General features: G+C 38.6%; 1 protein-coding gene across 1 annotated transcript; it reads right to left on the bottom strand.

Annotated features, from left to right (window-relative positions):
- Positions 1-10812: 10812 nt before the first annotated feature.
- Positions 10813-18981, bottom strand: LOC123312956 (superoxide dismutase [Cu-Zn] 1-like). Its single transcript, XM_044897584.1, has 3 exons — positions 18719-18981; positions 16444-16650; positions 10813-11110 (listed from the first exon to the last, which is right to left on the bottom strand). The coding sequence occupies exons 1-3, from the start codon at positions 18902-18904 to the stop codon at positions 10850-10852; spliced, it is 654 nt and encodes a 217-aa protein (XP_044753519.1). The 5' UTR covers positions 18905-18981; the 3' UTR covers positions 10813-10849.
- Between the last annotated feature and the right edge of the window lie 83 nt (positions 18982-19064).

Below are 19064 nucleotides of genomic sequence, written 5' to 3'. Positions count from 1 at the left end.
AAGGTGAAGGTGTCTTTGATATTTTCCGCAATGAAATGACTGTTTAGCTCGCTGTTTAGTCAATGTTTGAGGATATATGAATCTTGTCCTTTTGTTTTTGTACTTTCCATATTAGTTACGAAGAATAGGTCAATCAACTAACCTGGATTAATAACCTCAAAATGAAAGGATTTGCATATACAAAAAATCTGTTTTTTACAGAGAGACCTTTTTCCAGCTAGTGAATTGAAATACACAATACACCCTAGGAATTTCTAAAACATTCACACAAACTTCATTAAGAAAATCATTCCTAATTTCCAGTTCAACTTAGACGATTTATCTTAGCATCAATGTTTCAATTTTAGCCATTGAAGGTAATGGAGAAGGCAATATATCAGGGCAGTGGCTGTCATAATATACCGGGTGTCTACTTTTAAAATGACCATACTTGAAGGGGGGATCAGACGAGTGATTTGCAACAAAAAATGTCATGTAACACATGGTCGAAATATTGACGGATATTCTTCAATTTAATATTTCTTGATTTCACGAAATATTTCAAGTTTTTTCATGAACTCAATCATTATTCAATTTTCCTTGTGGCCTCGACGAATTTGTTCCACATATTCGAAAAGGGCAATAAATTTGCTATGAGATAAGAGAGTCTGTGTGCAGAAAAAAGTCTTAATGCGGGCGTGGTAAGGAGATGAATATCAAGAGTCTGAAGTGAACAAAATTATTCTTATTTTTCCAATGGTTTTATCGATGAAAAATTAATAATTATGCACATGTTTTCTTTTCAGTGTAAAATACCTCATTTAGTGTACTTTCAAATGGCATATCAATTTTTGTGCTAGCTGCTTATCCTCTTCCATAATATCATGGCTAACAAGATAACAACGAAAAAGTCGAAAAATTCCAAATGTAGCAATGTTGTTCATTTATGGATACGCGAATAGAAATGCTCGCGCAGCGGTTCGAGAGTACGGATTACGTTTTCCCAACAGACGACAACCAAATAGACAGACATTTGTACAAGTGTATTAGGTGATTAGGTGAAACAGGCTCATTCGGTGGTTTGCGAATCAGAGAAGGTGGTCGAAATAGTCAGCAATGCCAGTATGCACCTGCTATACTTCAATCCCCATGAAACTTTTCTCGGTCTCGTCTCGAGTCTCTTACGAGAGTCTCGCAGTGGTCTCGTAGTCTCGTGAATAATTCGGACGATAGAAGACTAACCACGGGTTTCATAAAGCTTGATCTGGGAATCAACGCTTGATTGACGAATAGAAGTCAATTTGTTTTCAATCGATATTTCAGTCATGATCATTCAGAATATCATTCTCACATCAAATTATGATATTCATGCGTCCATTCAATTATTCTCAATTGCTACTTCTTCAATATATTCAGAAATGAAAAGGTTTCAATGATTTCGTTTTAGGAATCGGGTGACTGTCAAATCGTTGATCAGACAATCAAAGTTTTATGAAACCCGATGTAAGAGGAGTATTGCTTTTGAATTTTAAAACTTTGCAATCATTTTGGGTGCAGAAGCTTCATTAACAAGCAAATCGAGATCGGAAATGGTTGATTGAAATTCAAAACCATGCATCAACGACTGTAGTAGCATTTATTGAAACATTTCACATTAAATGGAAGAAAAATTCAGGATTTCACCGACTCTTATGTGAAAGAAGAGAAATGAACAATTTTCAAAATACTGAAATGCTGATAAGTGATTTAATACTTGGTATTTCCACCCCTTGCGTTAATTACAGCTCGGCAACGACGGTTCATACTCAAAATGAGTGATCTTAAAATGTTCTGATCTAATCCTTCCCAGATTTCTCCGAGTTGGATTCCTAAGTCATTAAAAGTAGCTGCATGATTTTCTGAACTTCTCAGCCTTCTATTGAGGTTGTCCCAAACCTGCTCAATCGGATTGAGATCTGGACTTCTTGCTGGCCATTCCATTCGAGAGACTTCAACCTCTTCAAGGTACTCCTGAACGATGCGCGCACGATGGGGTCTGGCATTATCGTCCATAAAAATGAAATTTTCACCAATGTATGGGGCAAATGGCACTATATATTCTTCAAGAATGTTCCTTATATACTTATCAGCATTATTAGCTCCATTATCAACGACCACTAGGTCTGTGCGAGCAGTCAAAAATATTCCACCCCATACCATAATCGATCCTCCCCCGAAACCAGTAGTATTCAGGAAATTGCACTGAGCATATCTTTCATGTGGACGTCGGTATACAAGGGAACGTCGATCACAATGGTAGAGGCAGAATTTAGACTCATCTGTGAAGAGAACTCTTTCCCAATCGGCCTCTTCCCAATGGATATGCTCTCTCGCAAAATCCAAACGCGCCCTTCGATGGGCTGGGGTAAGAGCTGGGCCACTTGCCGCGACACGAGGCCTTAAATCATATTCTCTGAGGCGATTTCTTATTGTCTGAGTGCTAATTTGCACCTCATGAGTTTGCTCAAGCTGAATTTGAAGGAGGCGAGCGGTTTCAAACCGTTGTCTCAACGAAGAAACTCTCAAGTAACGTTCTTGAATGGCAGTTGTTACCCGTGGTCTACCCTGTCCTGGTCTTCGGACATTCATACCTGTCTCCCTGAATCGCTGCAACATTCTGGACACACTTGTATGAGAAACTCCAAACCTTTCTGCAATTCTTGTGTATGTCCACCTTTCTTATCGCAAAACTACCGCTTGGGCACATTCCTCTTGAGTCAAATTGCGTGTTTCGCGTTGCATAGCGATCGAGTGTAGAAAATCAAACGAAAGAAAAACTATTGATCACTAGAATTGATCGAGAACAACTGATTTTAGAATGGAGCCAATACATGCAAAATCTGATAATATCATCTTTTTTTATTCCTGCTGGGAAAAAACATCTGTATTGAAGAAAACCGTTGAAAGTGGATAACATATGCATGCATAATTCTGATAAAAATAATTATCATTGAGAACACCTTCAGTTGTAGAATAAATTTGAGATTTCCATAATGTGCGTTAATTTTTTTGCGCAGTGTATAATGTATAGACAATCGATATCCTACAATAAAATTCACACGTGAGAAAACGGTTGTTAAAAATTGAGCGAAGCCTCCCTCCGACCTCTCTTTAGCCTACGCTCCTGACCAGCTCCGGTGGCCACGTATGGTACCACGATTCTGCAGTGCGCTGGTTGAACGACGCAGCGGCCCCACTCTCAGTGTTTTTCAGAAGTGAAAAACCACACATTTTACATATTTTTCTTAAGATTCTCTTTGTTAGCTCCGTAGAAGTAACTTCGCGCTGCTATCAATGTGATTTTGTAACACCTCATTTTAAGTTCACCTCTTTTAGTTGTTCTCAATTTTTAAGTCTTCTCGCACAATCCTGGTGCTAAATTGTTCATCTCATTAGGTAACGTACTCTCAGACTGCTCGAAATTATAAATTACACCATTTTCATGACCATTTCACTCTGTAGAAATTAAGTCCACGTGCAAGAGATTCAGAATCTAGAAATAGATTCCGAATCCTTGCGAGCACTGCTCAATTGAAATGTCTACTCAACTCAACTCGAACCGTTGTCGTCTCAGAACTATATATTTCATTATATTTCATAATTTATATAGATTTTCAGACTTCTCTAGATCTTCTCACATGAAAATGGGTATGTAGCACCAGGATTGAAACTTCTCAAGTTCATCTCCATAAAATTGATATCTGATTCATTGTCTTCTCTTAATTATTAGAATCAGTTTAATCATTTTATAACAACTCTTATGATCACCTCGTTATACATATGACTAATTCATGGTGTTGAGTTTCAGATGAATGAATCCTCATCTTCTCCAGGGTGGACCCTGGATGTAGCTGTTTTCGTCAGAACAGGATGAACACCTCAACTTTCGTTAAGCGATCAATGACATTGCTCGATACACCTCGACCTAGGCTCCACCCTGGAAAGTCTGCTCGAACACTCATGTCTACTCACTTGGTATGGTCTACTCTTTATAATATGTACTCTCATTGTTTCTCTTCTATATTCATTCATCGGACTCAACATGCATGTTAGTTTTCTCAGCCTTCAGCACATCTCAAAATCTACGATTAGAGATTTATTCAACTCAGTACTCTCATGACTTCTCTTAATTTATCAATTGTTTCTTCTATTTTTCTGATGAACGTTCTAATCGTGCTTACTTGTAAGCAGTTCGTCTCTGTAAATGCTGAATTCATTGATAAATTTTTGCACTCTTCAAGATCATCTCAATGTATATGAATTATACTATGCTCTTCTCATATTAATTATGATTGTCCTTTTCATTTAATTAATTATTATCGAACTTCTCATTTAATTAGAATTTATTGCCCTTTTCATATTATTTTTAATATTCTAGTGCTTCTCAAATTCATTAATTCTGTGCTTCTCATTTAACTTGTGCTACTCTTGTTCTGCTCATACTTACATTAACATTATTGATCAACTCAAATTTAATGTATCGATTTCTCGTTGATGATCAGACTTAGACATTGCAGTTTCACATCGGGCCTATTTCTCTGTACTCTCGCGTCTTCTCTTTAAAATTCAGTATTCTAACCTTCGCGTTTTCTGATAGAAAAAGGAGGCTCTCGCAATCAATTTTCAATTGATTGCCCTATCACTGTGTAACCGTTGTGTTGATATTGAATTTATTGAACTCCTCAACGTCTAAGTCTGACATCAAGTGACTTCTCATTTGAACTGCTCTGGACCATCTCTTGTTTTTAATTGGATATTGTCTCTCTGAGTTTATAGATGTTGTTAATATTAGTTGCTTTTTACTGTATTAGCTTCATGCAGGTGACATATTCATTTTATGGTTGTGAATGATTCTCAATAAATGTTTTTATACCATCTCCAACTCAATTATCTTTTAATACAGTCCACTACTCTTTAATTAAAAATCATAACACCCTCGATTTTTTAACATTTGGTCCTTCGGGCCGGATAATTGAGTTGGAATTTTATCATCGTTCACTAATCATAGTTCTCCTCTCTGCCCTCTCATGGAATTGTGCACCTCGACCACTAATACTTTGAGTAAGATAAATTTTTTTCTTAATAAGCCTGCTCATGCCTTCATCTCCACAAGCATTCGTCATCTCAAGGAGTCTCTCAAGCCACCTCAAACGCCATCTCAACCGGTTGCTTCGTCCTCGTCTGCTCAGACATCTCATCACCAGTCTTCTCTGGCGACTACTCAAGTTGGCCCGCCTTTTAGGGACCTCTCCCAGTCCCTCGAAATTCAACTCCTCAATTTCTAATGCTAAACGCCTCCATTACCTCAGATCTGTTCTTCAGTCGACTCCTCTGAAGTAGATCTGTCGCTTGGCTCTCACTGGCACACCTCACTTCCCATAGCTTGGGGAAGTCTCATTTCTCAATACGAGGACAAACATCTCCTCTTGGCTGCTCTTTGCGATAAGATCTTCTCGACCCCTCAATGTTCGTCTCAAACAAGTCCTCGTTTCTATTATGAGACCCAGCTCTAGACCGAAATCTTCGTACTCTCACTATGCCGCCTCTAATGTCGCCTCGTCTAGAGTGTCCTCTAAGATCTGCTCAAAAATAGTCTTCTCATTTAATAGCCAAAACGGCCACACGACCCCCCTCAGCCGAGCCGTCTCACCAAAGTCACCTCAAGCCTTCTCATCCAAGCCTACTCAAAAGACCAGCGAAGCCAAGCCAGACACCTCGAAAAGGGCCTAAAGTATTCAGGCAGTCATCAAAACCCCTCGAAGACAGCTCATCTCATTATCGACCGCTCATCACACCAGTCATCTCGTACAACGCAAGACTCCTCATCGATTCTGGATCGGAACTCTCGTTCATCTCGGAAGACTTCTCAAGACACCTCAGCCTTCCTCGAAGCCAATCCAAAGTCACCATCGTTGGAATTGGTGGAGCCGCCTCAAGATTAAGAGGATCAGTATTTATCACACTGAAATCTCTTCACAATCACAAAACCGTGAATATAAATGCTCATATCTTGTCATCTCCATTTACTAATCTACCATCTTTCAATTGTTGCACACGACCACGTTTGCCACACCTCGACAATTTGAAGCTCGCCGATCAAGAGTTCTACACCTCAAGGCCAATCGACATCATATTGGGTGCTGATGTCTATGGTTCCATGATTCTTCCTCAACTCCGAAAAGGGCCAGATGGGTCAACTCCAACAGCTCAGCTCTCGATCTTTGGATGTTTGGTCCTAGGTCCAATATGCCCTCATCAAGAAGTCTGCTCAAGTGTGTCTCCTCTATACCATGCCACTCAAGAATCTGACCTTCAAAGCCTTCTCGAAAAGTTCTGGGAACAAGAAGAAGTCAAGTCCACCTCCATAAGTCACCTCACTGCTGACGAGCAGGAATGTGAAGACCACCTCAAGACCACTCTCTCTCGACTTCCTTCTGGACGATACATGGTAAGACTCCCATTATAATCATCTTCTAATCTTTTGGGATCTTCCAGACAGCGTGCCTTCCGATGCCTCCAAGGACAATTTCGCAAGTTCGAGGGAAACCAAGAATATTGCCAGCTGTACACGGACTTCCTCACTGAATACGAACAACTCAAGCACATGAAGAAGGCTCCCTCAGACATCTCGCATCCCAGATACTATTTGCCGCATCATGGAATTCTCAAACCAGACAGCTCCTCCACCAAATTGCGAGTAGTGTTCAATGGTTCCAGTCCCACCTCAACAGGCCTCTCACTGAACGACATCATGCACACAGGAGCGAAACTTCAGTTAGATGTGATTGATGTATTGTTCTGGGTACGTCGCTATAAATTTGTGTTTTCCACAGACATCACGAAGATGTATAGACAGATCATGGTGCATCCATACGATTGGGATCTCCAATGCATTCTCTGGCGAAACTCAGAAGATGAGATAGCGACGTACCACCTCACCACCGTCACCTATGGAACCAAGGCTGCTCCCTTCTTGGCCATCCGAGTCCTCCTCCAGCTCATCAAAGATGAAGGTCACAAGTATCCACTCGCCATTCCACCACTCATCAAAGGTCGCTATGTTTATGATATCTATGGTGGTGCAGACAAGAAGGAAGAACTCTCAGAAATCGCTATCGACTTGAAAAATCTCTGCATGGCGGGCGGCCTCCCCTTAGCAAAGTGGCAATCGAACTCTCCTAGTACGCTCAAGATGGTAACCGAGGAAGAAATGATACACCATCGCCGATCTCATTTGACGACTGTCCTACTTCAACGAAACTTCTAGGCCTCCTCTGGTATCCTCAAGAGGATTACTTCTCGTTCAAGATCAACTCAAGCTCATCTGGGTCTGTGGTAACTAAACGTACTATGTTATCTCATATCGCTCAACTCTTTGATCCACTTGGTTTAGTATCCCCTGTCACGATCAGGGCCAAAATGTTGTTGCAGGAACTTTGGCTCCAGAAACTGTCATGGGACGAACCACTGTCACCTCAACTCACAGAAAGATGGTGCAACATCAGAGAAGATCTCAAATCACTGGCCAGTGTACGTGCTCCTCGATGGGTAGGCACCCAAGAAAATGCTACCTTAGAACTTCACGGTTTCTCTGATGCTTCTCAACTTGCCATGGCAGCAGTCCTCTATCTCGTAGTCCGCTCACCGTCCACAGGATCCAAAGTCACATTGCTCTGCTCAAAAACAAAAGTAACGCCGTTGAAACGCCTCACAATCCCGCGCCTCGAACTCACAGCATCTCTCATCTTGGCCAAGTTAACTAATTATGCTCATCGTGTTTTAGATACACAGATACACTCAACGACTTTGTGGACGGACTCAACAGTCTCTCTCACGTGGATCACATCTCACCCCGCTCGCTGGAAGGACTTTGTTCGAAACAGGGTAGAGCTCATCCAAGAACTAACTCCAGGTGCACAATGGAGATACGTTTCCGGCAAGGAAAATCCAGCGGACTGTGCTTCTCGCGGCTTCTCGTCATCTCAACTACTGAACAGCATTCTATGGTGGACGGGACCACCATGGATTTCCAAGTCACCAGATTCCTGGCCCAATCGTCAGCCGGCAACGACAATTGACCCCGAATCTGAAGCAAGACCCACCAAGAACCTCCTCACGGCCGTAACTCAAGACTACTCGTGGGATCTTATATACAGGTATTCTTCTCTCAATATACTGTTAAGAATTACCTCTCTCTGTTTAAGAGTCCTCGCCCGACTCAGACACTCCTCAACTCTGAACTTCTCAACTCCGCTCACCTCAACTGACTCGGAAAAATCAAGGATCTATTGGATCAAGGCTACTCAACAAGTGTATTTTCCTCAAGAACTCAAGGCTCTTCAAAATGGTACTGCTCTGTCATCCTCACATGTGTTCAGTAGACTCACGGCGTTCATCGACCATGAAGGTGTCATTCGTGTAGGAGGACGAATCACCAACACTCTATTAGACCCAGATAGCAAGCATCCTGCAATAATTCCTCGAGCTTCTCAATTGACTTCTCTGATTATAGATTCTGCTCACAAACGAACACTCCATGGAGGTACACAACTCACACTGTCCACCATCCGACAACAATATTGGATCATTGGAAGAAGAGCCCCAGTGAAATCCCACATCCTGAAGTGTGTTTTATGTGCAAGGCAACGAGGCATAAGAGCTCAACAACTCATGGGACAATTACCAGAACAACGTGTTAGACCATCTCGTCCATTTCTCATCACTGATGACGAGCGATTGCCTCCTTGTAAGTGGCCATTAGGGCGAGTAATGACCATGTACCCTCAACACCTCCACGTCCACTCTAACCCGACCAATCTCGAAGAAAGCAATTCTACCAGTCACCTCTCCAGACGAAGCAACCAAGAAAGAATTTCAACCTGTCTAGTCATCTCGATAACTAACGCTGTTAGTTATGGCGGGCGGAATGTTAAAAATTGAGCGAAGCCTCCCTCCGACCTCTCTTTAGCCTACGCTCCTGACCAGCTCCGGTGGCCACGTATGGTACCACGATTCTGCAGTGCGCTGGTTGAACGACGCAGCGGCCCCACTCTCAGTGTTTTTCAGAAGTGAAAAACCACACATTTTACATATTTTTCTTAAGATTCTCTTTGTTAGCTCCGTAGAAGTAACTTCGCGCTGCTATCAATGTGATTTTGTAACACCTCATTTTAAGTTCACCTCTTTTAGTTGTTCTCAATTTTTAAGTCTTCTCGCACAATCCTGGTGCTAAATTGTTCATCTCATAAGGTAACGTACTCTCAGACTGCTCGAAATTATAAATTACACCATTTTCATGACCATTTCACTCTGTAGAAATTAAGTCCACGTGCAAGAGATTCAGAATCTAGAAATAGATTCCGAATCCTTGCGAGCACTGCTCAATTGAAATGTCTACTCAACTCAACTCGAACCGTTGTCGTCTCAGAACTATATATTTCATTATATTTCATAATTTATATAGATTTTCAGACTTCTCTAGATCTTCTCACATGAAAATGGGTATGTAGCACCAGGATTGAAACTTCTCAAGTTCATCTCCATAAAATTGATATCTGATTCATTGTCTTCTCTTAATTATTAGAATCAGTTTAATCATTTTATAACAACTCTTATGATCACCTCGTTATACATATGACTAATTCATGGTGTTGAGTTTCAGATGAATGAATCCTCATCTTCTCCAGGGTGGACCCTGGATGTAGCTGTTTTCTTCAGAACAGGATGAACACCTCAACTTTCGTTAAGCGATCAATGACATTGCTCGATACACCTCGACCTAGGCTCCACCCTGGAAAGTCTGCTCGAACACTCATGTCAACTCACTTGGTATGGTCTACTCTTTATAATATGTACTCTCATTGTTTCTCTTCTATATTCATTCATCGGACTCAACATGCATGTTAGTTTTCTCAGCCTTCAGCACATCTCAAAATCTACGATTAGAGATTTATTCAACTCAGTACTCTCATGACTTCTCTTAATTTATCAATTGTTTCTTCTATTTTTCTGATGAACGTTCTAATCGTGCTTACTTGTAAGCAGTTCGTCTCTGTAAATGCTGAATTCATTGATAAATTTTTGCACTCTTCAAGATCATCTCAATGTATATGAATTATACTATGCTCTTCTCATATTAATTATGATTGTCCTTTTCATTTAATTAATTATTATCGAACTTCTCATTTAATTAGAATTTATTGCCCTTTTCATATTATTTTTAATATTCTAGTGCTTTTCAAATTCATTAATTCTGTGCTTCTCATTTAACTTGTGCTACTCTTGTTCTGCTCATACTTACATTAACATTATTGATCAACTCAAATTTAATGTATCGATTTCTCGTTGATGATCAGACTTAGACATTGCAGTTTCACCTCGGGCCTATTTCTCTGTACTCTCGCGTCTTCTCTTTAAAATTCAGTATTCTAACCTTCGCGTTTTCTGATAGAAAAAGGAGGCTCTCGCAATCAATTTTCAATTGATTGCCCTATCACTGTGTAACCGTTGTGTTGATATTGAATTTATTGAACTCCTCAACGTCTAAGTCTGACATCAAGTGACTTCTCATTTGAACTGCTCTGGACCATCTCTTGTTTTTAATTGGATATTGTCTCTCTGAGTTTATAGATGCTGTTAATATTAGTTGCTTTTTACTGTATTAGCTTCATGCAGGTGACATATTCATTTTATGGTTGTGAATGATTCTCAATAAATGTTTTTATACCATCTCCAACTCAATTATCTTTTAATACAGTCCACTACTCTTTAATTAAGAATCATAACACCCTCGATTTTATATTTCACAAAAAAACAAGAACAACTACAATCATTATTTTGTGTACGCTATCACACCGCATACTAGTGGTTTTCCGGAATTTCCATCGACTAGACTGTTAGCATCTCCACCTCTGCCGTAGTCATCTTGATTCGAAGTTATCACAACAGCTCTGCCTACGACTCCTCTAGGATAACCAGTCAGTTGTACGAAATTATCGATCCTATTAATTTTTACTGTTCCATCGTCATCAGCTTCTATATTTCCAATGTCACCAACATGCCTTAATGGGTCGAGGGGACCTCCATGCTGTAACTGTTAGGCATATATTAGAATAAAATATTGAACATTTGTATTGACTTTTGGTTTTCAGTGGAAAATCTTTTAATGGTTCACAATATAAAAACTTGGTGTTGAACGGGCATATTCGATAATTATAGAGGGTGACTGGGTACGGGACAACGATTAAAGGGAAATAAAGGGCTTCAAACTGAATGAGGATTTGGGGTATAAATTTCCCATAATGACACTAGTTCCTGAGATAAGTACTGATTTACGAAAAAATACTGAAACTATGAACTCCCATTACTTCGTTAATATGGCAAATTTTTCGCTGATATTACATAGGAATCTTACTATACGTATTCGCCATCAGCTCGCAAAAAAGTCTCAAAATAAATGTTCTAATTGAAAAATTTCAATTCACAGGTCAGATGGAAAATATCACTGGGTATATATAGTGAATTGAAAAAAATAAAAATTAGGAGTAATTATGTATGTAATTACCATATGAATTTTCTTTTCTTCCTGACATGTCCTATACACTGTCATATGTGTCTTACAGGATTAATAAAATTATGTTATGTTATGTTATGTTATAAATATTCCGAAATAAATCTGAAAGGAGCAAAAAGAATTTATTGAAGATCAAGTTTTGTTTGAATGGAGCAAAGTTTGTAATGTCTTCATGATATGTTGTAGGCGGAATATTACAAGATTTTGATATTCACATGATGAAATAATATTCCTAATAGAACAGTTACACTGAATACGATGTACAGGGTGGGCAAAATTCGTTGTCTACTGAGAGGATCTCGAGAACTATAGCAGCTAGAAGAAAACGGATGGCACATTCTCTAGCTCTTTTTAGGAGATACAAAGAATAGTGAAAACCGCAGCCTCCTACGATATTTCGTTTCTATTTTTGAGAATCTCGTAAAGTTCTCATAACTTTTTTGTCTTTGAAGTTACAAATCTGAAACTAGAACCTTCTACAGGCACTTTTTCACGTAGAATTCACTGACGACTCAAAATGAACTTCAATTTTTTTAAATGCAAACTTTCATTGAATTTGCTATTTTTGAATTGTAAAAATCATTTTGTCAGTAGATTCTACGTATAAAAGTGCCTTAGAGGGTTTAAGTTAAGATCTGTAACTTCAAAGACAAAAAAGTTATGAGAACTTTTCGGAATCGTCAAAATCTCAATTATTATTTATAACTCGAAATCTAAAAATGATAGGCCGATTCTGTTTTCAGATTTGGATTAGTCATGAAAAAAAAAATGTGAAAAAGAATGTGTCATCCGTTTTCTTCTAGCTGATGTAGTTCTCGAGATCCCCTCAGTAGACAACGAGTTTTGCCCACCCTGTACTGGTGATAGGTCTGGATCATTTTGATAAATTCCTGAACTCTTCCTTATTCTACCGAAGTGTAATAACGTGAAACAATACTCCACCTGGTATGTTTTCAACAAAGTACTTAGGGGAAGTACGGGTACCGGACAATGAATAGTAAAAAACAAGTTAATTCTCGAAGTTTGCCAAGAAACTTAGTTTGAAATGATTATTCCACATATACTTTACATGTCCTGAAAAGGTACAAACATACACTTCATAAAACAAGAGTACATCGTTCAAAGAAAATAAAGTGAACATTTCGAATTTCTTCAAGACTAGCGGGTTACATCGAACACGAAAAAAAAATTGTAGATACTGCTGAAAAAAGCTAAATTTCAACAATAATCACAACTGTAATACGTATAACCCTTTTCTACGTCAGAGCATCTGCTGTAAGTGTGTGAATGCTGTGCTCTGCAGCATTCGGAACTGGCAAAAATTCTTCGAGATCATCACAAACATTTTTTTGTGAATTTTTCATCAACAATATTCTTTGTGACCATTGGTTTCTTCCTTTGGTGGATTGTGCTGAGCATAAAGTATCTTGTTCGTTGAGTGTTTTGGTTTTGAGGAGATTTTCTAGAACCTAATGACTTCGGGATTTTTATAACAAAATATTGTCCGGTCATGTCCGACATGCTTGTGTCTGGTGACACCCGGCATGCACCTTGTAATCAATTAGCCATTTACTAGGGAGATATTGTAACGAGAGGGTAGTTTTCAAACCTACCCCCTCATTTTAGAATAATTATTTTAGTTTTCATTTTTAAGTAATTTTGTTTTGAATTAATTTTCCGAGAAATCTTTTCAAATTTCCAATTCAGGATTCCGACATCGTTCGGAATTGTAAACATTCCGCACCTTCTTTATTCCGTTTTCATTTCCTAAAAACGATGTCGCACCGTATAAAACATCCTGAATTGGAAGATAACCGAGTGTTTTTGTTCGCTATCACAGATGAGTCGAAATTAAAACGTATTCATCGACGCATATTTTACCGAATTTCGACTGTCCGGACACATCTGATTTCCGCAACCCCTCCACCCCCCACTGTGGGTATAAAATCAGATGTTCCCCCGCAGGTCACTTCACTTACGATTAATTCACCGAGTGTTGACTTACGATTAATTCACCGAGTGCTGACTTACGATTTGACTTCGAATGATTTGCCGAGTTCACACGCCAAAATTTTGCTTACCGTCCGCCGTGCTTAAATAGTTTAGAATTTTTCATTTTTATTTGTCCGGGACAGAATTTTCTTCTTTAGTTTTTTTTTTTTAATTTTTAATTACTGTTCACCATATTAGGTGATTATCAGAAGTGTAAGTGGCCAAACAGAAACTTAGGTAAGACGACTCTCCGTCTGCATCCGTCTTATACACGAGTCTGAGTTCCACCCCTACTGTCATTAACGTACCCTGCTGGTGTGGATACCCGGGGGGTACCGAAGGCACTTTGGGGTGGCCCACCCTTTCCTCAGTTCCTGTCTTTTACCTCGTTCCGTGTTCACCCCTACGGTTAGGGAGGCATTCTGCTGGTGTGGATACCCGGGGAGTGCCGAACGAGCCTAAGGGTGAGCTGTCGTGACTCTGTGTTGTAATTTTTCACCCCCTAACCTAGCTGAAGTCCGATATCTGTCCGTTAAGTGTGCGTCTTAGATTCTGGCTGGCGAGCAAGTCCGTAAACCCGCGTATAACTTTTGAGATCGGATCCCGTTTCATTCCGTCCGTTTTGACCTGTAAATTCACTGATTTCGAGTCACTGTACGAATTTTGTAATAGTGCCATTTGTGTTTCCTTGTAAGAGTCGACAAATATAATTTGTGTGCGTTGATTTTGAATTTCACTGGTTGTCGCTAGCACCTCAGACACCAAGGAACCTTGTCTTCGGCTAGTAGCTACCAGGGTAGGTTTGCTATTCTCCCTTAAAGAATAGCTGGCGCTCGAGTGCACCGAGGAAAACCCGTTACAATATTTGAAATATAGGGTATTTGTACACGTTTTCATTCTCACTACTCATCAATGCTTGCACTATGCCTAGGAGACCATCTGAACACCTACCAATCAAGAGAAGGGAGGCCTCAAAGTTTATTCTGTCCATGTGTCGATCACAAAAAATCACAATTTAATGTTTATTTCCTAAACGGCTGAAAATATCAAGGTCAACTAAAGGTATGTTTGCGCTTGCATATAATCAGTTCGTTTGGCCAATCAAAGGAGGGGGTAAAATGATGAATCCAAGAAAACGATGAATGTCCGGTGATAACCGCTGTCCGGTGCTATCCTACTTTCCCCTAGTGGCATTATCGTTAAGAACTTAAGGGACCCAAAATATTTCGGCCAGCAAAGAAATTAATTTTTACCAAATTCCAATTGCTGCCTATTTACATAGCGTATAGGAATTCTTAACATTAAATAGCTCCCTATCGATTTTACGAAAATCTGAAAAATCAGGTGTATGATATCTATGGGCTCTTTTGAATACGCTGTGTCAATTCAAATTCCTCATGCTTATATCCTACGTATCATACCTATCGCAGATCAGATTTATCCAAAAGCTGGGACGCATTTTATGAACCACGACGCATCTATCAATCAGCAGTGAAATATGCATTGAGATTATGCATACTTAGTAAGGATACTTCGATTCTGATATTCGGTAGATTTTAGATAATTGAACTTGGGTTTTTATAAACATCACAGGTGACTTTGAATACTCTATGCTGCTTCTTACTGAGCATTATATAGAGGACCTCAAACTGATTGAGAATTTGGGTTTTAAATGTCCCATAAGGGTACTCGTTTCGGAGATATTTCTCACCTGACAAGTACATAATTGAATTTTTGGAAAACGGGCCTGCAATTTTTTCTATTTTTTTTTTCATGTGCTAGCGGTAAATGCTTATAGGAACAACCTTGTGAAACATAAGCGAAAAATTTACCATATCAACGAATACCCTTATGGGACATTTGAAATTCTCATTCAGTTTGATGTCCTCTATCTCCACCTCGACGTTGTTCCTTACGTCACCAGTCACCCTTTATATTTCAATCATTTATATGAGGACCATACATGTATTATGTTTTATGTTTATGTAAAGGATGTCAATATTCATTTACACCCTTGAAAAAAAATTTAAGGAATGATTCCTTGTCAACAGATAGTGTGACAGCGGGTTTCATAAAACTTTGATCGTCCGATCAACGATTTGACAGTCACTGGATTTATAAAACGAAATCACTGAAACCTTTCCATTTCTGAATATATTGAAGAAGTAGCAATTGAGAATAATTTTAAGGGAAAAATGAACATTATAATTTGATGCAAGAATGATATTCTGAACGATCATGACTGAATTATCGATAGAAAACAAATTGAAGTCTATTCGTCAATCAAGCGTTGATTCCCCGATCAAGCTTTATAAAACCAGGATGAGTGTTTTATATAACTAATATAATATTTTTGACAACCACTGCTCGTATACAGCTCCCTAAAGATGCAGATGAATAGTAATTTTTAATTTTTTCTTAGAAACCAGAAAATTGGCTCAGATGAAATTGAGCAGAAGGAGAGAAGACAAGGGACAAAAATGTTGTTTTCAATATTATACCGCTGAAAAATTAATTTTTATAGCATTTTATAGCTGTTTCATCGGATGACGGATTGGTTGAGGTTTCACTATTCTGAGACATTCTTAAAAGAATGCCTCAAATTCTTAATTTATACGATCTCTCGTATTGAGTTTTGAAGGTTTAACGAATCCTTCTTATCAACATACGTTCGTAGGTCTATATTTCACAGAAGTTGCACCTCAATTGCGGTTGAAATACCAACAAACTCAATTACTTATATCAACTTCATTTTCCGAAATAATGTTTGAAATCTTGAGATGCAATTTTATTTCAGCAGATCGTTCATTCGATACTTAAAATGATTATCATTTCCATCACATAATGGCTCCAAAACTTACAAAATATGGGTTGAAATGGGGTCCTAATTTCTCGCAACCATTTCTGAGATCTCCTGAGTGGTGAATATGGAATCCATGTTTACCGGGAGGCAATCCTGTTATATTCCCTACAATATGCACAGGTCCTGCAGGTAGCTGGGTAAAGGTGATTTCTCCAGATATTTCCTCACTCTTCAAAACCGATACCGCTATTATTTTATGCAAATCCTGGAATATAGATAATAGTCAGGTACACTGGTGTTTTGGTTATGCTAATATAAAATAGAAATGTTTTAACCCTGAAAACTCTACAACTTGACGTATCTCTTCTTCAGGCATATACAGGTGTCCAGAGATTAATCCGAAGAATTTCTTGTTCTTACAAGAGATGGTTGAATCATGTGGATCACGACGACTCCGATAACAAAAAATATGTTTTGTTCATATTTATAGTCTTGAGGAAGGAGGGAGGATTTTTAGAAAAGTCTTTCGATCAAATGCGTTGTCTTCCACATTACCGAAAGAAATATAAAATAAGAGGATATATTGAAAAATTCTTAGCCTGCTATGGAACCAAACAAAATTTTAATGTCCAAATATTTTATTACTCAACATATTCTCTTCTTAATTGGATACATTTATTACAGCGAACCTGCAACGTCTCTGGACCTTCACAGCTTTTATTACCTCCTCGTTGGAAGAAAATTTACGACCTTTTAAACTTTTTTTTCAGTTGAGGAAAGAGATGATAGTTGATGATAGTCGGATGGAGCCAAATCTGGTGAATAAGGCGGCTGTTCTTGTAATTCAAACACTAAATCACGAATTTTTTGCATGGCAACATATGATTTGTGTGCAGGGGCGTTGTCCCGCAAAAACAAAACACCTTTGGATAGCTTTCCGCGTCTTTTCTCTTCAATTTTTCCCGTAGAATGGTCAGAAATGTCGAATAGTAATCTCCGGTTATTGTTCTGCCCTTATCCAAAAAATCAATCATGATTACTTCATGGCAATCCCAAAAAACTGAAGCAAGAATTTTTCCAGCAGATTTTTGGACACGAAACTCCTTAGGTCTTGGAAAAACCAAGTGTCGCAATTCCATCGATTGTTGCTTTGTTTCTGGATCGTAGAAATGTACCCAAGTCTCATTCATAGTAACAATTCGGTTTAAGAAGTCTACATCGTTCACAGGTCGAACGCGATGCTTTTACCCTTGCACGCCTTTGGTCATCATTAAAACATTTAGGGATCCATTTTGCAGCAATTTTTCTCATGTCCAAATTGACGTGAACTATATGATGAACGCGTTCGTATGAAATATTCAGTGCTTCAGATATCCGATTTAGTCCAATTTGACGGTCTGATAAAATCATGTCATGAACTGCATCGATATTTTTGGGGACTGCCTCAGAAACTGGCTTTGCCGATCGGTCATCATCTTCAATGGAAAATTTACATCTTTTGGAGCTTGTAGTCGAATTTTTAACGGTCGCATACGAAGGACATTTATCACCAAGGGTATTAAGCATATCTTTGTAAATCTGCTTACCTCTTTACCCTTTCAAATACAGATACTTGACGATGGCTCGATACTGCAATTTAACGATTTTCACAATTTCGGTGGACACCTTCTTTCTTTTAATTTATTGCGTAACTCTGATTCACTTTTTCGACCTCAAACTTCACACTGACACTTCTAATGAATTATTGTTCGTTGCTATGGTAACGCAATATTTTTATTTATGCATGGAACTGGTCTAGGCTAACTAGATATCAATACATCCTCGTATTTCAGAGACCAAAGCTGTCCTTCAATGGAGAAAAGATGTAGGTATGTGCAACGAATTTGATAAAAATATCTAGGTTGATTATGAAAGCTAGGATGAATAAATACCTATATTTCACACTTCTTTTTGAAAAAAAAACATCTTCCGTTCAAAAACAAGAAAATTCCTGAAGACGACTAGCAAATGCTCATCGAAAGGTAAAAATTTAAAAAAGGGGAGAACCTGTGGGGCAGATTATGTCGTTTGATATATTTGACAGCGAGAGTTTCAAAAGAGCGACCACTTTCAACCGCAGAAGCTTATGATTTCAATTCAGTTGAGATCGTTAGTAATATTCTGGAAACATGCATTTTCTTAATAAATATTAGATCTGAGTGATTTTTTCTTATTATTTGAATTTTGTATAGATGGTATATTATAGGAAACCATCATTCATTCGGGTACAAATCGCGCCCGCCTGTTATTGGCTATTTCAAATAGAGAAGGAAACAAGTGAATAATTCACTCACATAGTTATAGGGCTTAGCATAAACTTCATAAATATCACTTTGAAATTCTTCAACTGCAGGCACTCTCCTGATCAAAAGATGTCTTCCTTCCCTTTCGGAATTTACAGCAGCTCTTTTGATATTAGCACAAAGGACACTAGCAAAGAGAACAATCAAATTCAAACTGATGCATACAAATTTCACCATACTGAATCAAGTGGTCAAAAAATCGATAGGTATCTTGCAAGAGAGTTGTTTCAATGAATGATTATTAATAATATGTTGGGAGGATTTAAATAGACTTCTGGTAAATATGATTTAACCAGTGACGTCATAATTATACTATGTATTATTGAAACAATGAAGT

The sequence above is a fragment of the Coccinella septempunctata genome, chromosome 5 (genome assembly GCF_907165205.1).
Source record: "Coccinella septempunctata chromosome 5, icCocSept1.1, whole genome shotgun sequence".
NCBI classification, from domain to species: Eukaryota; Metazoa; Arthropoda; class Insecta; order Coleoptera; family Coccinellidae; genus Coccinella; species Coccinella septempunctata.
This window is presented reverse-complemented; position numbering and strand designations above follow the sequence as displayed.